This window comes from Halichondria panicea, chromosome 4, assembly GCF_963675165.1.
Source record: "Halichondria panicea chromosome 4, odHalPani1.1, whole genome shotgun sequence".
Lineage (NCBI taxonomy): Eukaryota > Metazoa > Porifera > Demospongiae > Suberitida > Halichondriidae > Halichondria > Halichondria panicea.
In genome coordinates, this window is record NC_087380.1 from 5,128,166 (window position 1) to 5,144,793 (window position 16,628).

Genomic DNA, 16,628 nt, shown 5'->3' on the forward strand with positions numbered 1-16,628 from the left:
ACTAGCACATTTTCAGCTTTTGAAGACATATAGTAGTTGATATTTATCAATTCTTTTTTGCATACATTATAGTAGCCTCGATTCCAGGCCGCTGAGAAAAGCGGCCTGGTATACACTGTTTACGCATGTGCCAGAATTACCAAGAATCTTGGTAATCGTAAATTGTAGTATATTTATCAGTATTCTTATTCCGCATTTAGTTTTAAAACATTGATATCCGTTTCATTTATTAATGATGTCATTGATCTAGTCCAAGTTGTGTAATGGCTGCTACCTTCTCTTCTGCTCTCGCGTACGCGTTATCCATGTGTTGGAAAACCAGGTCTAGTCTTGAAAGACAAGCAGCTGGAGGCGTTGAAGTGTCTGTACGCTGGGGTGTTTATGTGGGTACCGTACCGACCGGCTATGGCAAGTCCTAGAGCAAGTCCATCTGCTTTCCAGACACTCCCTTTCTTGATTGATGTAAAGCTTGACAGGACCAGTGCACCTCTCTCTGAAAGAAGTGTTGTGATGAAAGAAGTGTTGTGATGGTGATTTCTCCTCTTGTAACTTGTTTCTCTGAGTGAAGCCATCTTCAAAGTGCTGGTGTGTCTGTTCGACGTTCAGTGCCATTCTCTCTGGAAGGAAGTATTGTTGTGATATTTGCCGAAAATTGGTCACAGAGTAAGTACGTGGTATCTGATCCGAGAACTGTGTGGCCTGAATGTGTTTACAATCCGAGGGACTTGTGTGTATCCGATCCGAGGGACTTGTTGCTTGAGTGTGTATCCGGACTTGTTGCTGGAGTGTGTATTAATGGATAGTGCTTTCAATGGTAAATCTATTGTGTAAATCAATAAGTAGTCCTCACATTATGTTACGTCACAGCCACTGTACTTATCCACATTTATTTTTTACCCACAGGTTTAACTAATTTCTTATGAGATTAACTTGTCGCCTGAGTGTGTATCCGATCCGAGCCTCAAGTTAATGAATAAATCTACAGAGCTGATGTTTTACTTAGCTGTCTCTGTCTACAGTATATACAGAGAGGTAGCCTCTCCTTTTTTTTTTCTGTTCTTTATCACAATAAGATAAAATACTGTTTTAACGTTCAATGAGATAAAATACGGTAAATAATAAATTAATTGTCCACCCACGCGCCAACAGTAAATACCAGGCCCACTATTCAAGGGGCTGGAGTCGAGGCTAACACATGCTTGATCAGATGGTGCAAAAGAAATTTTTTTTATCACTGCTTGTTTCCTTAGAATGAATGTCTGAACATACATTAATTGTGTCTGATTATAGATGCCTTACTCTAGAATGTAGAATTTAGATTGCAGAGAACGACACGAGTACACTCACGATCACGTACGTATAAAAGAGCTGCGCACAAAACCCAGAGCAAAAAACCTGTATTTGTAACTTTATCGATCGTCATAACTTTGGTTTTCTGTACCCTTCCTATACCCTACCCTAGGCTAGATCCCAGTGTTCCTCAGAAAACCATCAGTATGATTATGTCAATGAGCCTTCGACTAATGAAAAGGTATTGATTAGTTTATTGTGATGTCAGATATAGATTATTCACTTGTAATTATTTTATAGCACCCATCAATGTGTTGCCCCACTACCCCCCCCCCCCCGGGACGTACGAACTCTAATTTGACCTGTATATACTGGGGGATTTGACCTGGCTTTGCGTATAATTATACCTCTCCACCTCTTCTTGAGCGAAAACAAAACAAGGGCGAGAGGCATTAGCACAGCGGCTGCGCAGCTTGCACCACTCGTTGTTAATTGTTTTAATTGCCATAAGTAATTATTATTTGCTTTATCGATTTCAATTTATGTACCAAATTTGAGCAGTGGTCTTTGTAGGAGCTAAAGATTAAGAGCAGCCACGATGTGCTCACAGAGGACTCCAAACTCAGTGCTCAATCGGCTGTCGACCAATCAGAATTGAGGTATGTCATAGACTATGCATGGTTTCCAGATGATCATGTACATGTATATAATTATAATGTACATCAACTACAGAACCTTTGACTTCAATATAATTATAGGCTTAGCTAGTCTCGATCACACTGAAGATGGGCCTGGTACCGACTGTTTGCACATGCGCCACATAATTCCCACATAATTCCCCAGAAAGTGGGGAATTCGGATAGCCTCGTATGTATTGTATGCTCAGTAAAACAATGACGTCACAACGAACGGAAGTGGATTGAAAAAGTAGAAAGAAGTTCGATTGTGAAGGTTTCTAGCCCATTTGATAGCATTCTAATAGCCACCCATAACCTGCTATGCTAATGAAAGGAGGTGTCAAAGCTAATAACATAAAGCTACTAGCTATTATAGCAATAGCTTTTGTACACACATTATAATCATCATGATGAACATTTTTTAGCTGCATGCAGAATCACAGAGAAACTCAACGAGTGGGTAATAATCGACCGTGATTGCTGTACAACGATAGATGCCAAAAGTCCAAGTCTATTATGAATGGCTGCATCAGCAGAGCCTTGCAGCTCTCTTCTCACTCTTGCTACCAATAGCTATAGCGTTCTAGTGCAGAACTAACTACTAATTAGAGTAGCAACACTCCATGGACAAGCTTTAATTGCTACGCACCCTTCTGAAAAGGCTTCAATGTAAGCAAAACTAGGCAGAACAAAGCATTATTTAGCAAAATCAACGAATTGAAAATGTTACTAGAAGCCTTTACAAACTCTCAGTCTAAACACACACACACACAAACACACAAACTACCATATACCTCGCCCGCGTATGTGCACCAAGGCAATAATCGACAATAAAATTTTGAAAGGCATTTGCAGGCTGTTAACTTGAGCATAAAAGGAATAGCATATAATAGGTAATATCAAGGGCAGAAGAGAGGGCGTGCAACTCACTGTCTAGTACACGTAATGAGCATAATTCAAATGTGAGCGGATGAATATGTGAATTTGCATGAAGTGCTAAAAATAGCACATTCGTGCACATTCATCCGCCCACAATTGAATTTTGCTGTTGCATGCCCTCTCTTCTTTTATATGCCCTTGGTAATATCTCGAGCATAATCATAATCACATGATCTACCAACCCCTAATCTGTAGTTAGCCTCGTCCCCAGTCCGAGTGATCTCTAAAATAACGCTAGGTCGGGTACTTTTCATCGTCCGGTCTATTAAAGAAAATCAGCCTATGAACGAGGCTAGTATAAGATCTCATAGAGTCTCGGTGTACGAGTGGACACATAATGAGAGTAGGATCAGATTAGTGGGGACTTTACCAACACTGCAAATTGGCTCACTCCATTGCAGGTGGTGAGGAGAGGTCTTCAAGAAGGAGGCTGAAGCCCAAGAGGAAGTCGCACAAGCACAGCTCTGACAGGAAGCACGAGAAACACCAACACAAATCGTCCAACAAGAAGAATAAACACTCCTCACATACACAATCATTGACTTTACCGCTGTTCGTATAGTACAGTCACATGTTCACCTTGGTATTATAAGTTTATGTTATACCCACTCCAATCCTAGCCTCCTTCACCGGCCGGGAAGTGCGGCCTGGGATCGAGGCTACTCCAATCCAAGCTATATCCACTGAACTAGCTGTCTGATCATGGAATTGGCATGACTCTGAGTCTGATAAACACAATATACAATACAAGTATAATTATAGTTTTAAGGGTACATCGTAATATAGCCCATGCATGATCTCCCATGCCCCGACTTAATAATTCACACTCGTTTATTCTTGACAATCATGAATTGAATTTGCCACTACAATCATACGTTTACACCATGAATGAAGATAAAGTGTTCACTCTATACTTATTCTTTTTACTCTAGAGAGTAGAGACACGTATACAGTTGTAGTGCTAGAAATAAATTGTACTCCTGACACAATGCCAATGCCATACATTTCACACAATTTATGAGGAAGTCCGTTGAAAACGAAATAGTGATCTTACATCTTCCACTTGGTCAAGATATTGCATTTGCCTTAAATACATTTGTCTTGATGTTCGAACAGACTTCACTGATCCACATATTCCTTTCGCATCTAGCAGTGCCTGTGATTGTTGTCCAGGCATATATCTACACATCACATAACACTCACAGAGATGACGAAAATTACTCAATTCAGAGTTAACAAAATGATCAGCATCTGTCATACTCAGGCACAGGTGTGTCAGAGATCGAGATTGAGAGAGTGCTTTAAAAACTTCTGACTGAGCAGTGAATTCTAAGCAAGGTATAACACTATAGATACAAATTTTTTTCAAAGAAGAGTAACACTCTGGGTCCGTGGGTAAAGTCAATTGCGGTAAACTACTCTGTGATCTAATGGCCATATAAGTGAGAGACGGTAGATTTGGTAGGATATTGGTAAGATCGACTGTTCCGCTTGAGTTGGTTAGGATTCTTAAGTGCTGCACCCGTACCAGAGCTGGCAAAAGCATTTCAAAATCAAGCGGAAGGGGTTTGTCCCGACTATAGTCAATTTCAAGTGAAAACAAATTCATCCGTATTACACTAAGGCGAATACGAGAACGACTTTGCACGTCAAACGGGGGTAAGTGGGACACACGTTCACCGATAGTACTTGGAGGTGTAACACTTCTGTCAGGAACACACAAGCAATTTCTTAATGCCAAATGGCGAAGTTTCTTCATCACTGCTAGCACTTCCCAGAGAGAGGCCACACTTTCGACTTTGTGAATACGTTTGAGATTCAGAGCAGCCAATCCTGAGCAATTCGAGCTAATGTCAGCCAATCCTTGCAGATTGAGAAGGGCATTCTCACAACCACTCATATCAAAACAGATCAGGTTGGGACAAGACTCAGAGAGCAACGTAAGATCAGTAGAAGATAGCTCCTTTAATCCAGCCAAAGAGAGGTATTTGATGCTGGGGGGTAAAAATGAGACAGTGAGGCCGGGTGAAGGGATGCTTGATTTGTACACTGTTGCGCTGACAGGATCATTACTTGGAGATAGAACCAATGAATACGAGGCACGACAAGATGAGCAAACTGATTTAGCAGGACATGTCACAATTTCGACGCTCGGATGTAATGACACCTTTAGGATTGGGTATTTATTTATCATATTTCCAGCAACTGGCGAACAATTGGAATAAATTGGAAGAAAAGCTGGGTGGTCACAACTTGTTAGTTGGCCAAGGACAACTTCAAAGGAAATGTATGAAACACTAAACTCCAGATTTGGCGGCAAATAGTCATTTTCCCTCCAATATTGAATAGCTAGTGGTACAATATGTGCGGTATGATCCTGAAAATTAACTGTAGACGTTTCAGTAATGCGTACTATTTGAAGGTGCTGTATCTTGGAGGCTGCACAAACGATCTGGTTAACTTCAAGCTTTTGCCCCACCGATACATTGACATAGTACAGAGACGGCAGTGCAGAGAGCAGTTTTTCCAGCATTGAGAGCGTTATAGGCATGCCAATCAGTGAGAGACATCGGACTTGTTTACAGCTGTGGATTTTGGGGATAAACTTAGAAAGAGGAAATTTTAGCGAGTTAGGATTATACGATACGTAAATATTTTGAACATAGGAACAAGACAGTCCCAACGATAGCCTGAGAGCCTTGAAGTCTTCATCTCTTCTGCGGCAGTCTTTCCACACCAGGGAGTTCCAGGCACGAGGGTCGCTGAGGATGAAATAGAATCTCTTGCAGGAGATACGGAGACACAGTTTCTCATAGCCAGTCAGAGTGTCAGTTATCTTGATCAGTACCTCTGTGGGGAGACTGAGCAGGTCTTGATCTTGAGGTTCCATGATCAGCCTTTGGTGTCGATCGGCGTTATTTTAGAGACAAATCCGCCCGGGAACAAAAACGTGTGTAGATTTATTGCATTATCGATGATCGATCATAACTTTGATGATCCTAGACGTACCTAGTACCTATAGCGCTATAGCATGAGCTAGATATCCATGATCCAGTACATGCAATAGAGAGAGAGATCAGCAGTGCAGTATGAGCCAAATTTATGTCAATGAGCCTCCGACTAATGGAAAGGTAGATTATTCATCTGTAATTTTATATGATTGACCTATCAATGTGTGGCCCCGGCCGGGACCGGACATGGGGGAATTTGACATGAAATTCTAGCCTTGCATAGCCGTAAAGACTTCTTTTACATGATTTGTGCCACTGCTTGAAGTTCAAAAACACATGTTGACTGGAGAACGTTTTGGGGATTTGAAGACAAAATCCTTCCAACCATGTGGGGAATTTGACTTGGAGTATGGTCAAATCCCCCATGTTAGCCGCACCCTTCCCGGAGGGGGGGGAGGGGGTTAGTGGGGCATCATTGATAGGTGAATTATAATCAATATTTGCTGGAATGTAGGTTCTGATAAAGACAACTCTAGGAGATGTTGACGTGGAGTTATGGTCCAAGGAGGCGCCTCTGGCTTGTCGAAACTTTGTGCAGCTGTGCATGGAAGGCTACTACAATGGAAATATCTTCCATAGGATAGTCAGCGGTAAAGACAATGTGCAGGGTGGTGTGGTTAGTGACGCCCTGCCATGTATATTAAAGCAGTCCATTTCCCTTTTTACTGAATCAGGCACATTTAAGTTTCAATAGAATTTCCAGCTAACCAATCACATGAACACATCCTGATTCTAAGAGTTGGTGACCACTACTACTTTTAATTGTGTGGTAACTCCAAGTACATGTACGTTGTGTTCAAACTCTCTTGTACAGAGTTTATTGCTCAAACTGGTGACTCCACTGGAACTGGAGAGGGCGGGGAGTCCATCTATGGCCACACCTTCAAGGTGAGCTCTGCCGGTCCTTGTTTGTGGCTTGATTTAAAAAGTGAACAGTGACTCTTCTTGAACTTGAATTATCGTTTTGGCTTTACCTTCATCAGAAGTATACACATACTGTATATTTTCATCCCTCTGTTTGTTCGTTTATCGGCCAGGATGAGTTTCATTCTCGGCTGAGGTTTAAGCGGCGAGGGCTGGTGGGGATGGCTAACGCTAGCAAAGACGACAATAGCAGTCAGTTTTTCTTCACTCTGGGCAGAGCAGACGAGCTCACTAACAAACACACTCTATTTGGCAACGTGAGTTGGTGGGTACACAGCTTTGAGTGGTGTAAAATTAAAACTGGGTCACAATAAAGCGGCACTCTTTGGTATGGGGAAGAGGGCCTTCAGGGATCAGTGTGAGGTCACAGATTGTGTAACGAGAGAGTGCCTTAGTTACTGTGGCATAGTACACGTATGCTACATGTAGGTCCGAACGTGACAGTTTACATGTGCATGCACCTGCTTCTGTTAGCTGGGTACAGCTGTTTCTTGTTTGTGTGTAGGTGTCTGGTCCCACACAGTACAATATACTTCGTCTAAACGAGGTACCCTCGAACAAGGAGGACCATCCCCTCGACCCTGTGCCCAAGATTCTCAAGACCGACGACATTGTTCTGCGAGTAGACCCAAGAAAGCTGGACAAGACGAGGGAGAAGACAAAAAGCCAGTCAAAAGCAACAAAGTAAGTACTCATCTAGTGGGGGGGGGGGGGGGGGTGAACCTCCCCAGTCAAAAGCAACAAAGTAAGTGTTTGAGCTCTTTCTTGGTACGGACAAATAGCTAGACAGGTTAGAAACGGGTTCTATTCCGGTATATGCAATTTAAATACTGTAGCTAAGCTATAGCAAGCATTCATGCAAATTAACTTGACTGCTATGCCAACAATTGAATCACAGGGGTGAACTTCCCCCCCCCCCCCAGATGCTCAGCTTCCCCAAACATTGTAGAATATCATTACATTAGTACTGTCTATGATGAGCAATACGTTACTAGACCAACTGTGATGCACTAGCATGTAATAGGGGGTGGTAATAACAAATGTGGGAGTGGCTAAATATGTTGCGGCATGCTTACGCGTGCCCAAACCTGCCCCCCCAAACTTTAATCCTAGATGAAACCCTGCAGTCATGTCCGAGTTTAACTTACTACCGTATAGCGGGTAAGTTTCGTGGGGTAAAAAATCGTTCAACTCGAGAAACGGTGGTTTTCGTGAGTAAAAATTTCGTTTAGTCTCGTGGCTGCACGGCATTCCTACGTTCCGATAAGCCACGCTTACGTTAAAATTTCGTGGAGGTCAGCCTGCCCACAAAAATAACGAATATTTTACCGCACGAAAATTACCTGCTATACGGTATCTACATTGCAAGTTATAAGTGTGTCCCATATCGCTTTTCAGCTGTTCATATTGAGCGGTACAATATTTTGCTTACTGTACATGTACCTCGGTAAAGGTATTGGTGTTTTTAGCACACCTGTGACTGAATTGCGTGTCATTATGCCTCGGTGCGCATGCGCAAGCAAGGTATATGGTAGTGCAAATTTATGGCAATTAACAACGAGTGGTGCAAGCGCAATTTGTTTTTTCGATTTCAATTTACGTACCAAATTTGAGCAGTGGTCTTTGTAGGAGTTAAAGATTAAGAGCAGCCACGATGTGCTCACAAAGGACTCTAAACTCAGCGCTCAACCGGCTGTCAACCAATCAGAATTGAGGTATGTCATATAGACCATGCATGGTTTCCAGATGATCATGTACATGTATATAATGTACGTACATCAACTACAGTACCTTTGACTTCAATATAATTATAGGCTTAGCTAGTCTCGATCCCAGGCCGCACTGGTATCGACTGTTTGCACATGCGCCACATAATTCCCCAGAAAGTGGGGGATTCGGATAGCATCGTATATATTATATGCTCAGTAAAACAATGACGTCACAACGAACGGAAGTGGATTGAAAAAGTAGATAGAAGTTCGATTGTGAAGGTTTCTAGCCCATTTGATAGCATTCTAATAGCACCGCGGGTGCTGATGCCTCGGTGGAGGTGTCAAAGCTAATAACATAATAAAGCTACTAGCTATTATAGCAATAGCTTTTGTTCACACATTATAATCATCATGATGAACATTTTTAGCTGCATGCAGAATCACAGAGAAGAGAGGGCATGCAACTAACTGTCTAGTACACGTAGCGAGCAGAATTCAAACGTGAGCAGATGAATATGTGAATTTGCATGAAGTGCTAAAAATAGCACATTCGTGCACATTCATCCGCCCACAATTGAATTTTGCTGTTGCATTCCCTCTCTTCTTTATATGCCCTTGGTAATAATTATCTCGAGCATAATTATAATCACATGATCTACTAACCCCTAATCAGTTAGCCTTGTCCCCAGTCCGAGTTATCTCTAAAATAACACTAGGTCTGGTATTTTTCACCGTCCGGTCTATTAAATAAAATCAACCTATGAACGAGGCTAGTATAAGATCTCATAGAGTCTCGGTGTACGAGTGGACACATAATGAGAGTAGGATCCGATTAGTGGGGACTTTACCAACACTGCAAATTGGCTCACTCCATTGCAGGTGGTGAGGAGAAGTCTTCAAGAAGGAGGCTGAAGCCCAAGAGGAAGTCGCACAAGCACAGCTCTGACAGGAAGCACGAGAAGCACGAGAAACACCAACACAAATCGTCCAACAAGAAGAAGAAGAAACACTCCTCACATACACAATCATTGACTTTACCGCTGTTCGTATAGTACAGTCACATGTTCACCTTGGTATTATAAGTTTATGTTATACCCACTCCAATCCAAGCTATATCCACTGAATTGTCTGATCATGGAATTGGCATGACTCTGAGTCTGATAAACACAATGATAATTATACAATACAAGTATAATTATAGTTTTAAGGGTACATCGTAATATATAGCCCATGCATGATCTCCCATGCCCCGACTAATTCACACTCGTTTATTCTTGACAATTTTATTCAATCATGAATTTATCATACGTTTACATAGAGAGTAGAGACACGTATACAGTTATAGTGCTAGAAATAAATTGTACTCCTGACACAATGCCAATGCCATACATTTCACACAATTTATGAGGAAGTTCATTGAAAACGAAATAGTGATCTTACATCTTCCACTTGGTCAAGATATTGCATTTGCCTTAAATACATTTGTCTTGATGTTCGAACAGACTTCACTGATCCACATATTCCTTTCGCATCTAGCAGTGGCTGTGATTGTTGTCCAGGCATATATTTACATATCACATAACACTCACAGAGATGACGAAAATTACTCAATTCAGAGTTAACAAAATGATCAGCATCTGTCATACTCAGGCACAGGTGTGTCAGAGATTGAGATTGAGAGAGGGCTTTAAAAACTTCTGACTGAGCAGTGATTTCTAAGCAAGGTATAACACAATAGATACAAATTTTTTTCAAAGAAGAGTAACACTCTGGGTCCGTGGGTAAAGTCAATTGCGGTAAACTATCCTGTGATCTAATGGCCATATAAGTGAGAGACGGAAGATTTGGTAGGATATTGGTAAGATCGACTGTTCCGTTTGAGTTGGTTAGGATTCTTAAGTGCTGCACCCGTACCAGAGCTGGCAAAAGCATTTCAAAATCAAGCGGAAGGGGTTTGTGAACATTCCGACTATAGTCAATTTCAAGTGAAAACAAATTCATCCGTACTACACTAAGGCGAATACGAGAACGACTTTGCACGTCAAACGGGGGTAAGTGGGACACACGTTCACCGATAGTACTTGGAGGTGTAACACTTCTGTCAGGAACACACAAGCAATTCCTTAATGCCAAATGGCGAAGTTTCTTCATCACTGCTAGCACTTCCCAGAGAGAGGCCACACTTTCGACTTTGTGAATACCTTTGAGATTCAGAGCAACCAATCCTGAGCAATTTGAGCTAATGTCAGCCAATCCTTGCAGATTGAGAAGGGCATTCTCACAACCACTCATATCAAAACAGACCAGGTTGGGACAAGACTCAGAGAGCAACGTAAGATCAGTAGAAGATAGCTCCTTTAATCCAGCCAAAGAGAGGTATTTGATGCTGGGGGGTAAAAATGAGACAGTGAGGCCGGGTGAAGGGATGCCTGATTTGTACACTATTGCACTAACAGGATCATTACTTGGAGATAGAACCAATGAACACGAGGCAGGACAAGATGAGCAAACTGATTTAGCAGGGCATGTCACAATTTCGACGCTCGGATGTAATGACACCTTTAGGATTGGGTATTTATTTATCATATTTCCAGCAACTGGCGAACAATTGGAATAAATTGAAAGAAGAGCTGGGTGGTCACAACTTGTTAGTTGGCCAAGGACAACTTCAAAGGAAATGTATGAAACACTAAACTCCAGATTTGGCGGCAAATAGTTATTCTCCCTCCAATGTTGAATAGCTAGTGGTACATTATATGCGGTACGATCCTGAAAATTAACTGTAGACGTTTCAGTAATGCGTACTATTTGAAGGTGCTGTATCTTGGAGGCTGCACAAACGATCTGGTTAACTTCAAGCTTTTGCCCCACTGATACATTGACATAGTACAGAGAAGGCAGTGCAGAGAGCAGTTTTTCCAGCATTGAGAGCGTTATAGGCATGCCAATCAGTGAGAGATATCGGACTTGTTTACAGCTGTGGATTTTGGGGATAAACTTAGAAAGAGGAAATTTTAGCGAGTTAGGATTATACGATACGTAAATATTTTGAACATAGGAACAAGACAGTCCCAACGATAGCCTGAGAGCCTTGAAGTCCTCATCTCTTCTGCGGCAGTCTTTCCACACCAGGGAGTTCCAGGCACGAGGGTCGCTGAGGATGAAATAGAATCTCTTGCAGGAGATACGGAGACACAGTTTCTCATAGCCAGTCAGAGTGTCAGTTATCTTGATCAGTACCTCTGTGGGGAGACTGAGCAGGTCTTGATCTTGAGGTTCCATGATCAGCCTTTTAGTGTCGATCTGCGTTATTTTAGAGACAATTCGGTCCGGGAACAAGCTATAGCATGAGCTAGAGATCCATGATCCAGTACATGCAATAGAGAGAGAGAGATCAGCAGTGCAGTATGAGCCAAATTTATGTCAATGAGCCTCCGACTAATGGAAAGGTAGGTTATTCATCTGTAATTTTATATGATTGACCTATCAATGTGTGGCCCCGGCCCTGGGACATGGGGGAATTTGACAAGAAATTCTGGCCTTGCATATAGCCGTAAAGACTTCTTTTACATGATGTGTGCCACTGCTTGAGGTTCAAAAACACATGTTGACTGGAGAACGTTTTGGGGATTTGAAGACAAAATCCTTCCAACCTTAACCATGTGGGGAATTTGACCTGGAGTATGGTTAAATCCCCCCACCCTTCCCAGAGGGGGTTAGTGGGGCATCATTGATAGGTGAATTATAATCAATATTTGCTGGAATGTAGGTTCTGATAAAGACAACTCTAGGAGATGTTGACGTGGAGTTGTGGTCCAAGGAGGCGCCTCTGGCTTGTCGAAACTTTGTGCAGCTGTGCATGGAAGGCTACTACAATGGAAATATCTTCCATAGGATAGTCAGCGGTAAAGACAATGTGCAGGGTGGTGTGGTTAGTGACGCCCTGCCATGTATATTAAAGCAGTCCATTTCCCTTTTTACTGAATCAGGCACATTTAAGTTTCAAAATGGAATTCCTAGCTAACCAATCACTAGCGTCGAATCCAGGCCGATTAAAATTCTGCCTGGCATGTGTAATTAATCATAGGCGTGGTCCATACACGCCCACGTACTATCTACTATGTGCTTTATAGCCTAGCTAGCTAGCTGTGGCACTCTATGGTGTTGTCGAGAAGGCTTGCACACTAGTCTGAAACCAGAAGAGGCTCTCATCTACCTCTATGATGGTTGGATGGTCGTGATGTTTTGAACTTGGTTTCTGTACAAATGAGAGCTTCTTCTGGCTTTAGACTAGTGTGCAAGTCTTCTCGACAACGCAATAGAGAGTAAAAGCCACAGCTTCACAGGAGACAAGTATTTGATACGGAGTAAACAAACTAGTTTCCGGTATAATTTTACAAAGGTTTACTAAAGTATAACGAGTCACCCAGATTCTGGGTGACTCAGTTCGCGCATGTGCACTATGACCCATGCAATAGAGACCAGGCCGTATTTTAATCGGCCTGGTCTCAAGGCTAACCAATCACATAAACACATCCTGATTCTAAGAGTTGGTGACCACTACCGGTACTACTTTTAATTGTGTGGTAACTCCAAACATGTACACAACGTTGTGTTCAAACTCTCTTGTACAGAGTTTATTGCGCTCAAACTGGTGACTCCACTGGAACTGGAGAGGGCGGGGAGTCCATCTATGGCCACACCTTCAAGGTGAGCTCTGCCGGTCCTTGTTTGTGGCTTGATTTAAAAAGTGAACAGTGACTCTTCTTGAACTTGAATTATCGTCTGCCTTCATCAGAAGTATACACATACTGTATATTTTCATCCCTCTGTTTGTTTGTTTATCGGCCAGGATAAGTTTCATTCTCGGCTGAGGTTTAAGCGGCGAGGGCTGGTGGGGATGGTTAACGCTAGCAAAAACGACAATAGCAGTCAGTTTTTCTTCACTCTGGGCAGAGCACACAAGCTCACTAACAAACACACTCTCTTTGGCAAGGTGAGTTGGTGGGTACACAGCTTTGAGTGGTGTAAAGTTAAAACTGGGTCCCAATAAAGCGGCACTCTTTGGTATGGGGAAGAGGGCCTTCTGGGATCAGTGTGAGGTCACAGATTGTGTAACGAGAGAGTGCCTTAGTTACTGTGGCATAGTACACGTATGCTACATGTAGGTCCGAACATGACAGTTTACATGTGCATGCACCTGCTTCTGTTAGCTGGGTACAGCTGTTTCTTGTTTGTGTGTAGGTGTCTGGTCCCACACAGTACAATATACTTTGTCTAAACGAGGTACCCTCGAACAAGGAAGACCATCCCCTCGACCCTGTGCCCAAGATTCTCAAGACCGACGACATTGTTCTGCGAGTAGACCCAAGAAAGCTGAACAAGACGAGGGAGAAGACAAAAACCAGTCAAAAGCAACAAAGTAAGTACTCATCTAGTGGGGGGGGGGGGGGGGGGGACAGGGGTGAACCTCCCCAGTCAAAAGCAACAAAGTAAGTGTTTGAGCTCTTTCTCAGTACGGACAAATAGCTAGACCGGTTAGAAACGGGTTCTATTCCGGTATATGCAATTTAAATACTGTAGCTAAGCTATAGCAAGCATTCATGCAAATTGACTTGACAGCTATGCTAACAATTGAATCACAGGGGTGAACCTCCTCCCCCCCCCCAAATGCTCAGCTTCCCCAAATATTGTAGAATATCATTACATTAGTACTGTCTATGATAAGCAATACGTGTGACTGAATTGCGTGTCATTATGCCTCGGTGCACATGCGCAAGCAAGGTATATGGTAGTGCACATTTATGGCAATTAACAACGAGTGGTGCAAGCGCAATTTGCTTTTTCGATTTCAATTTACGTACCAAATTTGAGCAGTGGTCTTTGTAGGAGTTAAAGATTAAGAGCAGCCACGATGTGCTCACAAAGGACTCTAAACTCAGCGCTCAACCGGCTGTCAACCAATCAGAATTGAGGTATGTCATATAGACCATGCATGGTTTCTAGATGATCATGTACATGTATATAACGTACGTACATCAACTACAGTACCTTTGACTTCAATATAATTATAGGCTTAGCTAGTCTCGATCCCAGGCCGCACTGAAGATGTGCCTGGTATCGACTGTTTGCATATGCGCCACATAATTCCCCACTTTGGGGAATTCGGATAGCATCGTATATATTATATGCTCAGTAAAACAATGACGTCACAACGAATGGAAGTGGATTGAAAAAGTAGATAGAAGTTCGATTGTGAAGGTTTCTAGCCCATTTGATAGCATTCTAATAGCACCGCGGGTGCTGATGCCTCGGTGGAGGTGTCAAAGCTAATAACATAAAGCTACTAGCTATTATAGCAATAGCTTTTGTTCACACATTATAATCATCATGATGAACATTTTTTAGCTGCATGCAGAATCACAGAGAAGAGAGGGCATGCAACTAACTGTCTAGTACACGTAGCGAGCAGAATTCAAATGTGAGCAGATGAATATGTGAATTTGCATGAAGTGCTAAAAATAGCACATTCGTGCACATTCATCCGCCCACAATTGAATTTTGCTGTTGTATTCCCTCTCTTCTTTTATATGCCCTTGGTAATAATTATCTCGATCTACCAACCCCTAATCTGTAGTTAGCCTTGTCCCCAGTCCGAGTTATCTCTAAAATAACACTAGGTCTGGTATTTTTCACCATCCGGTCTATTAAATAAAATCAGCCTATGAACGAGGCTAGTATAAGATCTCATAGAGTCTCGGTGTACGAGTGGACACATAATGAGAGTAGGATCAGATTAGTGGGGACTTTACCAACACTGCAAATTGGCTCACTCCATTGCAGGTGGTGAGGACGGGTCTTCAAGAAGGAAGCTGAAGCACAAGAGGAAGTCGCACAAGCACAGCTCTGACAGGAAGCACGAGAAGCACCAACACAAATCGTCCAACAAATCGTCCAACAAGAAGAAGAAGAAACACTCCTCACATACACAATCATTGACTTTACCGCTCTTCGTATAGTACACTCACATGTTCACCTTGGTATACCCACTCCAATCCAAGCTATATCCACTGAACTGTCTGATCATGGAATTGGCATGACTCTGAGTCTGATAAACACAATGATATACAATACAAGTATAATTATACTTTTAAGGGTACATCGTAAAACTAATATAGCCCATGCATGATCTCCCATGCCCCGACTTAATAATTCACACTCATTTATTCTTGACAATTTTATTCAATCATGAATTGAATTTGCCACTACAATCATACGTTTACACCATGAATGAAGATAAAGTGTTCACTCTATAATTATTCTTTTTACTCTAGAGAGTAGAGACACGTATACAGTTATAGTGCTAGAAATAAATTGTACTCCTGACACAATGCCAATGCCATACATTTCACACAATTTATGAGGAAGTCCGTTGAAAACGAAATAGTGATCTTACATCTTCCATTTGCTCAAGATATTGCATTTGCCTTAAATACATTTGTCTTGATGTTCGAACAGACCTCACTGATCCACATATTCCTTTCGCATTTGGCAGTGGCTGTGATTGTTGTCCAGGCATATATTTACATATCACATAACACTCACAGAGATGACGAAAATTACTCAATTCAGAGTTAACAAAATGATCAGCATCTGTCATACTCAGGCACAGGTGTGTCAGAGATCGAGATTGAGAGAGGTCTTTAAAAACTTTTGACTGAGCAGTGATTTCTAAGCAAGGTCTAACATAATAGATACAATTTTTTTCAGAGAAGAGTAACACTTTGGGTCCGTGGGTAAAGTCAATCACGATAAACTATCCTGTGATCTAATGGCCATATAAGTGAGAGATGGTAGATTTGGGGTTTGTAAACATTCCGACTATAGTCAGTTTCAAGTGAAAACAAATTTATCCGTACTACACTAAGGAGAATGACTTTGCACGTCAAACGGGGGTAAGTGGGACACACGTTCACCGATAGTACTTGGAGGTGTAGATCTAACACTTCTGTCAGGAACACACAAGCAATTCCTTAATGCCAAATGGCGAAAGTTTCTTCATCACTGCTAGCACT

The 16,628-nt window shown here is 42.1% G+C and overlaps 5 protein-coding genes across 15 annotated transcripts in view; 3 read left to right on the forward strand and 2 right to left on the reverse strand.

The window, feature by feature from the left end:
• The window catches only part of LOC135334454 (uncharacterized), a 32,243-nt gene extending 16,615 nt beyond the window's left edge, over positions 1-15,628 (forward strand). Inside the window, exons 13-19 of one of the 11 annotated variants that reach the window (XM_064529615.1) lie at positions 1,463-1,531; positions 1,864-1,949; positions 9,433-12,002; positions 12,323-12,458; positions 13,188-13,975; positions 14,443-14,528; positions 15,397-15,628. In XM_064529615.1, coding sequence (XP_064385685.1) covers positions 1,463-1,531; positions 1,864-1,870 — 76 coding nt within the window. In that variant the 3' untranslated portion in view covers positions 1,871-1,949; positions 9,433-12,002; positions 12,323-12,458; ... (1 more) ...; positions 14,443-14,528; positions 15,397-15,628. Of the gene's footprint in view, positions 1-1,462; positions 1,532-1,851; positions 1,950-3,307; positions 3,451-8,470; positions 8,557-9,432; positions 12,003-12,322; positions 12,459-13,187; positions 13,976-14,442; positions 14,529-15,396 lie in introns of those variants that run through there. The other 10 variants (XM_064529625.1, XM_064529617.1, XM_064529621.1 and 7 more) reach the window with 10 other exon arrangements.
• LOC135334470 (uncharacterized) overlaps positions 1-16,628 on the reverse strand; it is a 48,283-nt gene that overhangs the window by 4,374 nt on the left and 27,281 nt on the right. The gene's annotated exons all lie outside the window — the stretch shown is intronic.
• Positions 3,772-5,844, reverse strand: LOC135334462 (uncharacterized). The gene has a single exon (XM_064529639.1). The coding sequence runs from the start codon at positions 5,794-5,796 to the stop codon at positions 3,922-3,924; it is 1,875 nt and encodes a 624-aa protein (XP_064385709.1). The 5' UTR covers positions 5,797-5,844; the 3' UTR covers positions 3,772-3,921.
• On the forward strand, positions 5,895-7,155 carry LOC135334469 (spliceosome-associated protein CWC27 homolog). The gene is made up of 4 exons (XM_064529649.1): positions 5,895-6,037; positions 6,372-6,507; positions 6,732-6,805; positions 6,955-7,155. Exons 1-4 carry the CDS (start codon positions 5,996-5,998, stop codon positions 7,153-7,155), a joined length of 453 nt encoding a protein of 150 aa, XP_064385719.1. The 5' UTR covers positions 5,895-5,995.
• Positions 13,016-15,572, forward strand: LOC135335214 (spliceosome-associated protein CWC27 homolog). The gene is made up of 5 exons (XM_064530634.1): positions 13,016-13,119; positions 13,188-13,263; positions 13,406-13,549; positions 13,798-13,975; positions 15,397-15,572. The coding sequence occupies exons 1-5, from the start codon at positions 13,016-13,018 to the stop codon at positions 15,570-15,572; spliced, it is 678 nt and encodes a 225-aa protein (XP_064386704.1).

Coding starts and splice junctions, on each gene's coding strand:
- LOC135334469 (XM_064529649.1), top strand. CDS start 5,996: ATGAGCCAAATTTATGTCAATGAGCCTCCGACTAATGGAAAG. Junction 6,038..6,371: donor AGCCTCCGACTAATGGAAAG/GTAGATTATTCA, acceptor GCTGGAATGTAG/GTTCTGATAAAGACAACTCT. Junction 6,806..6,954: donor TCTATGGCCACACCTTCAAG/GTGAGCTCTGCC, acceptor TTTATCGGCCAG/GATGAGTTTCATTCTCGGCT.
- LOC135335214 (XM_064530634.1), top strand. CDS start 13,016: ATGACCCATGCAATAGAGACCAGGCCGTATTTTAATCGGCCTGGTCTC. Junction 13,550..13,797: donor AACACACTCTCTTTGGCAAG/GTGAGTTGGTGG, acceptor GTTTGTGTGTAG/GTGTCTGGTCCCACACAGTA. Junction 13,976..15,396: donor AACCAGTCAAAAGCAACAAA/GTAAGTACTCAT, acceptor ACTCCATTGCAG/GTGGTGAGGACGGGTCTTCA.
- LOC135334462 (XM_064529639.1), bottom strand. CDS start 5,796: ATGGAACCTCAAGATCAAGACCTGCTCAGTCTCCCCACAGAGGTACTG.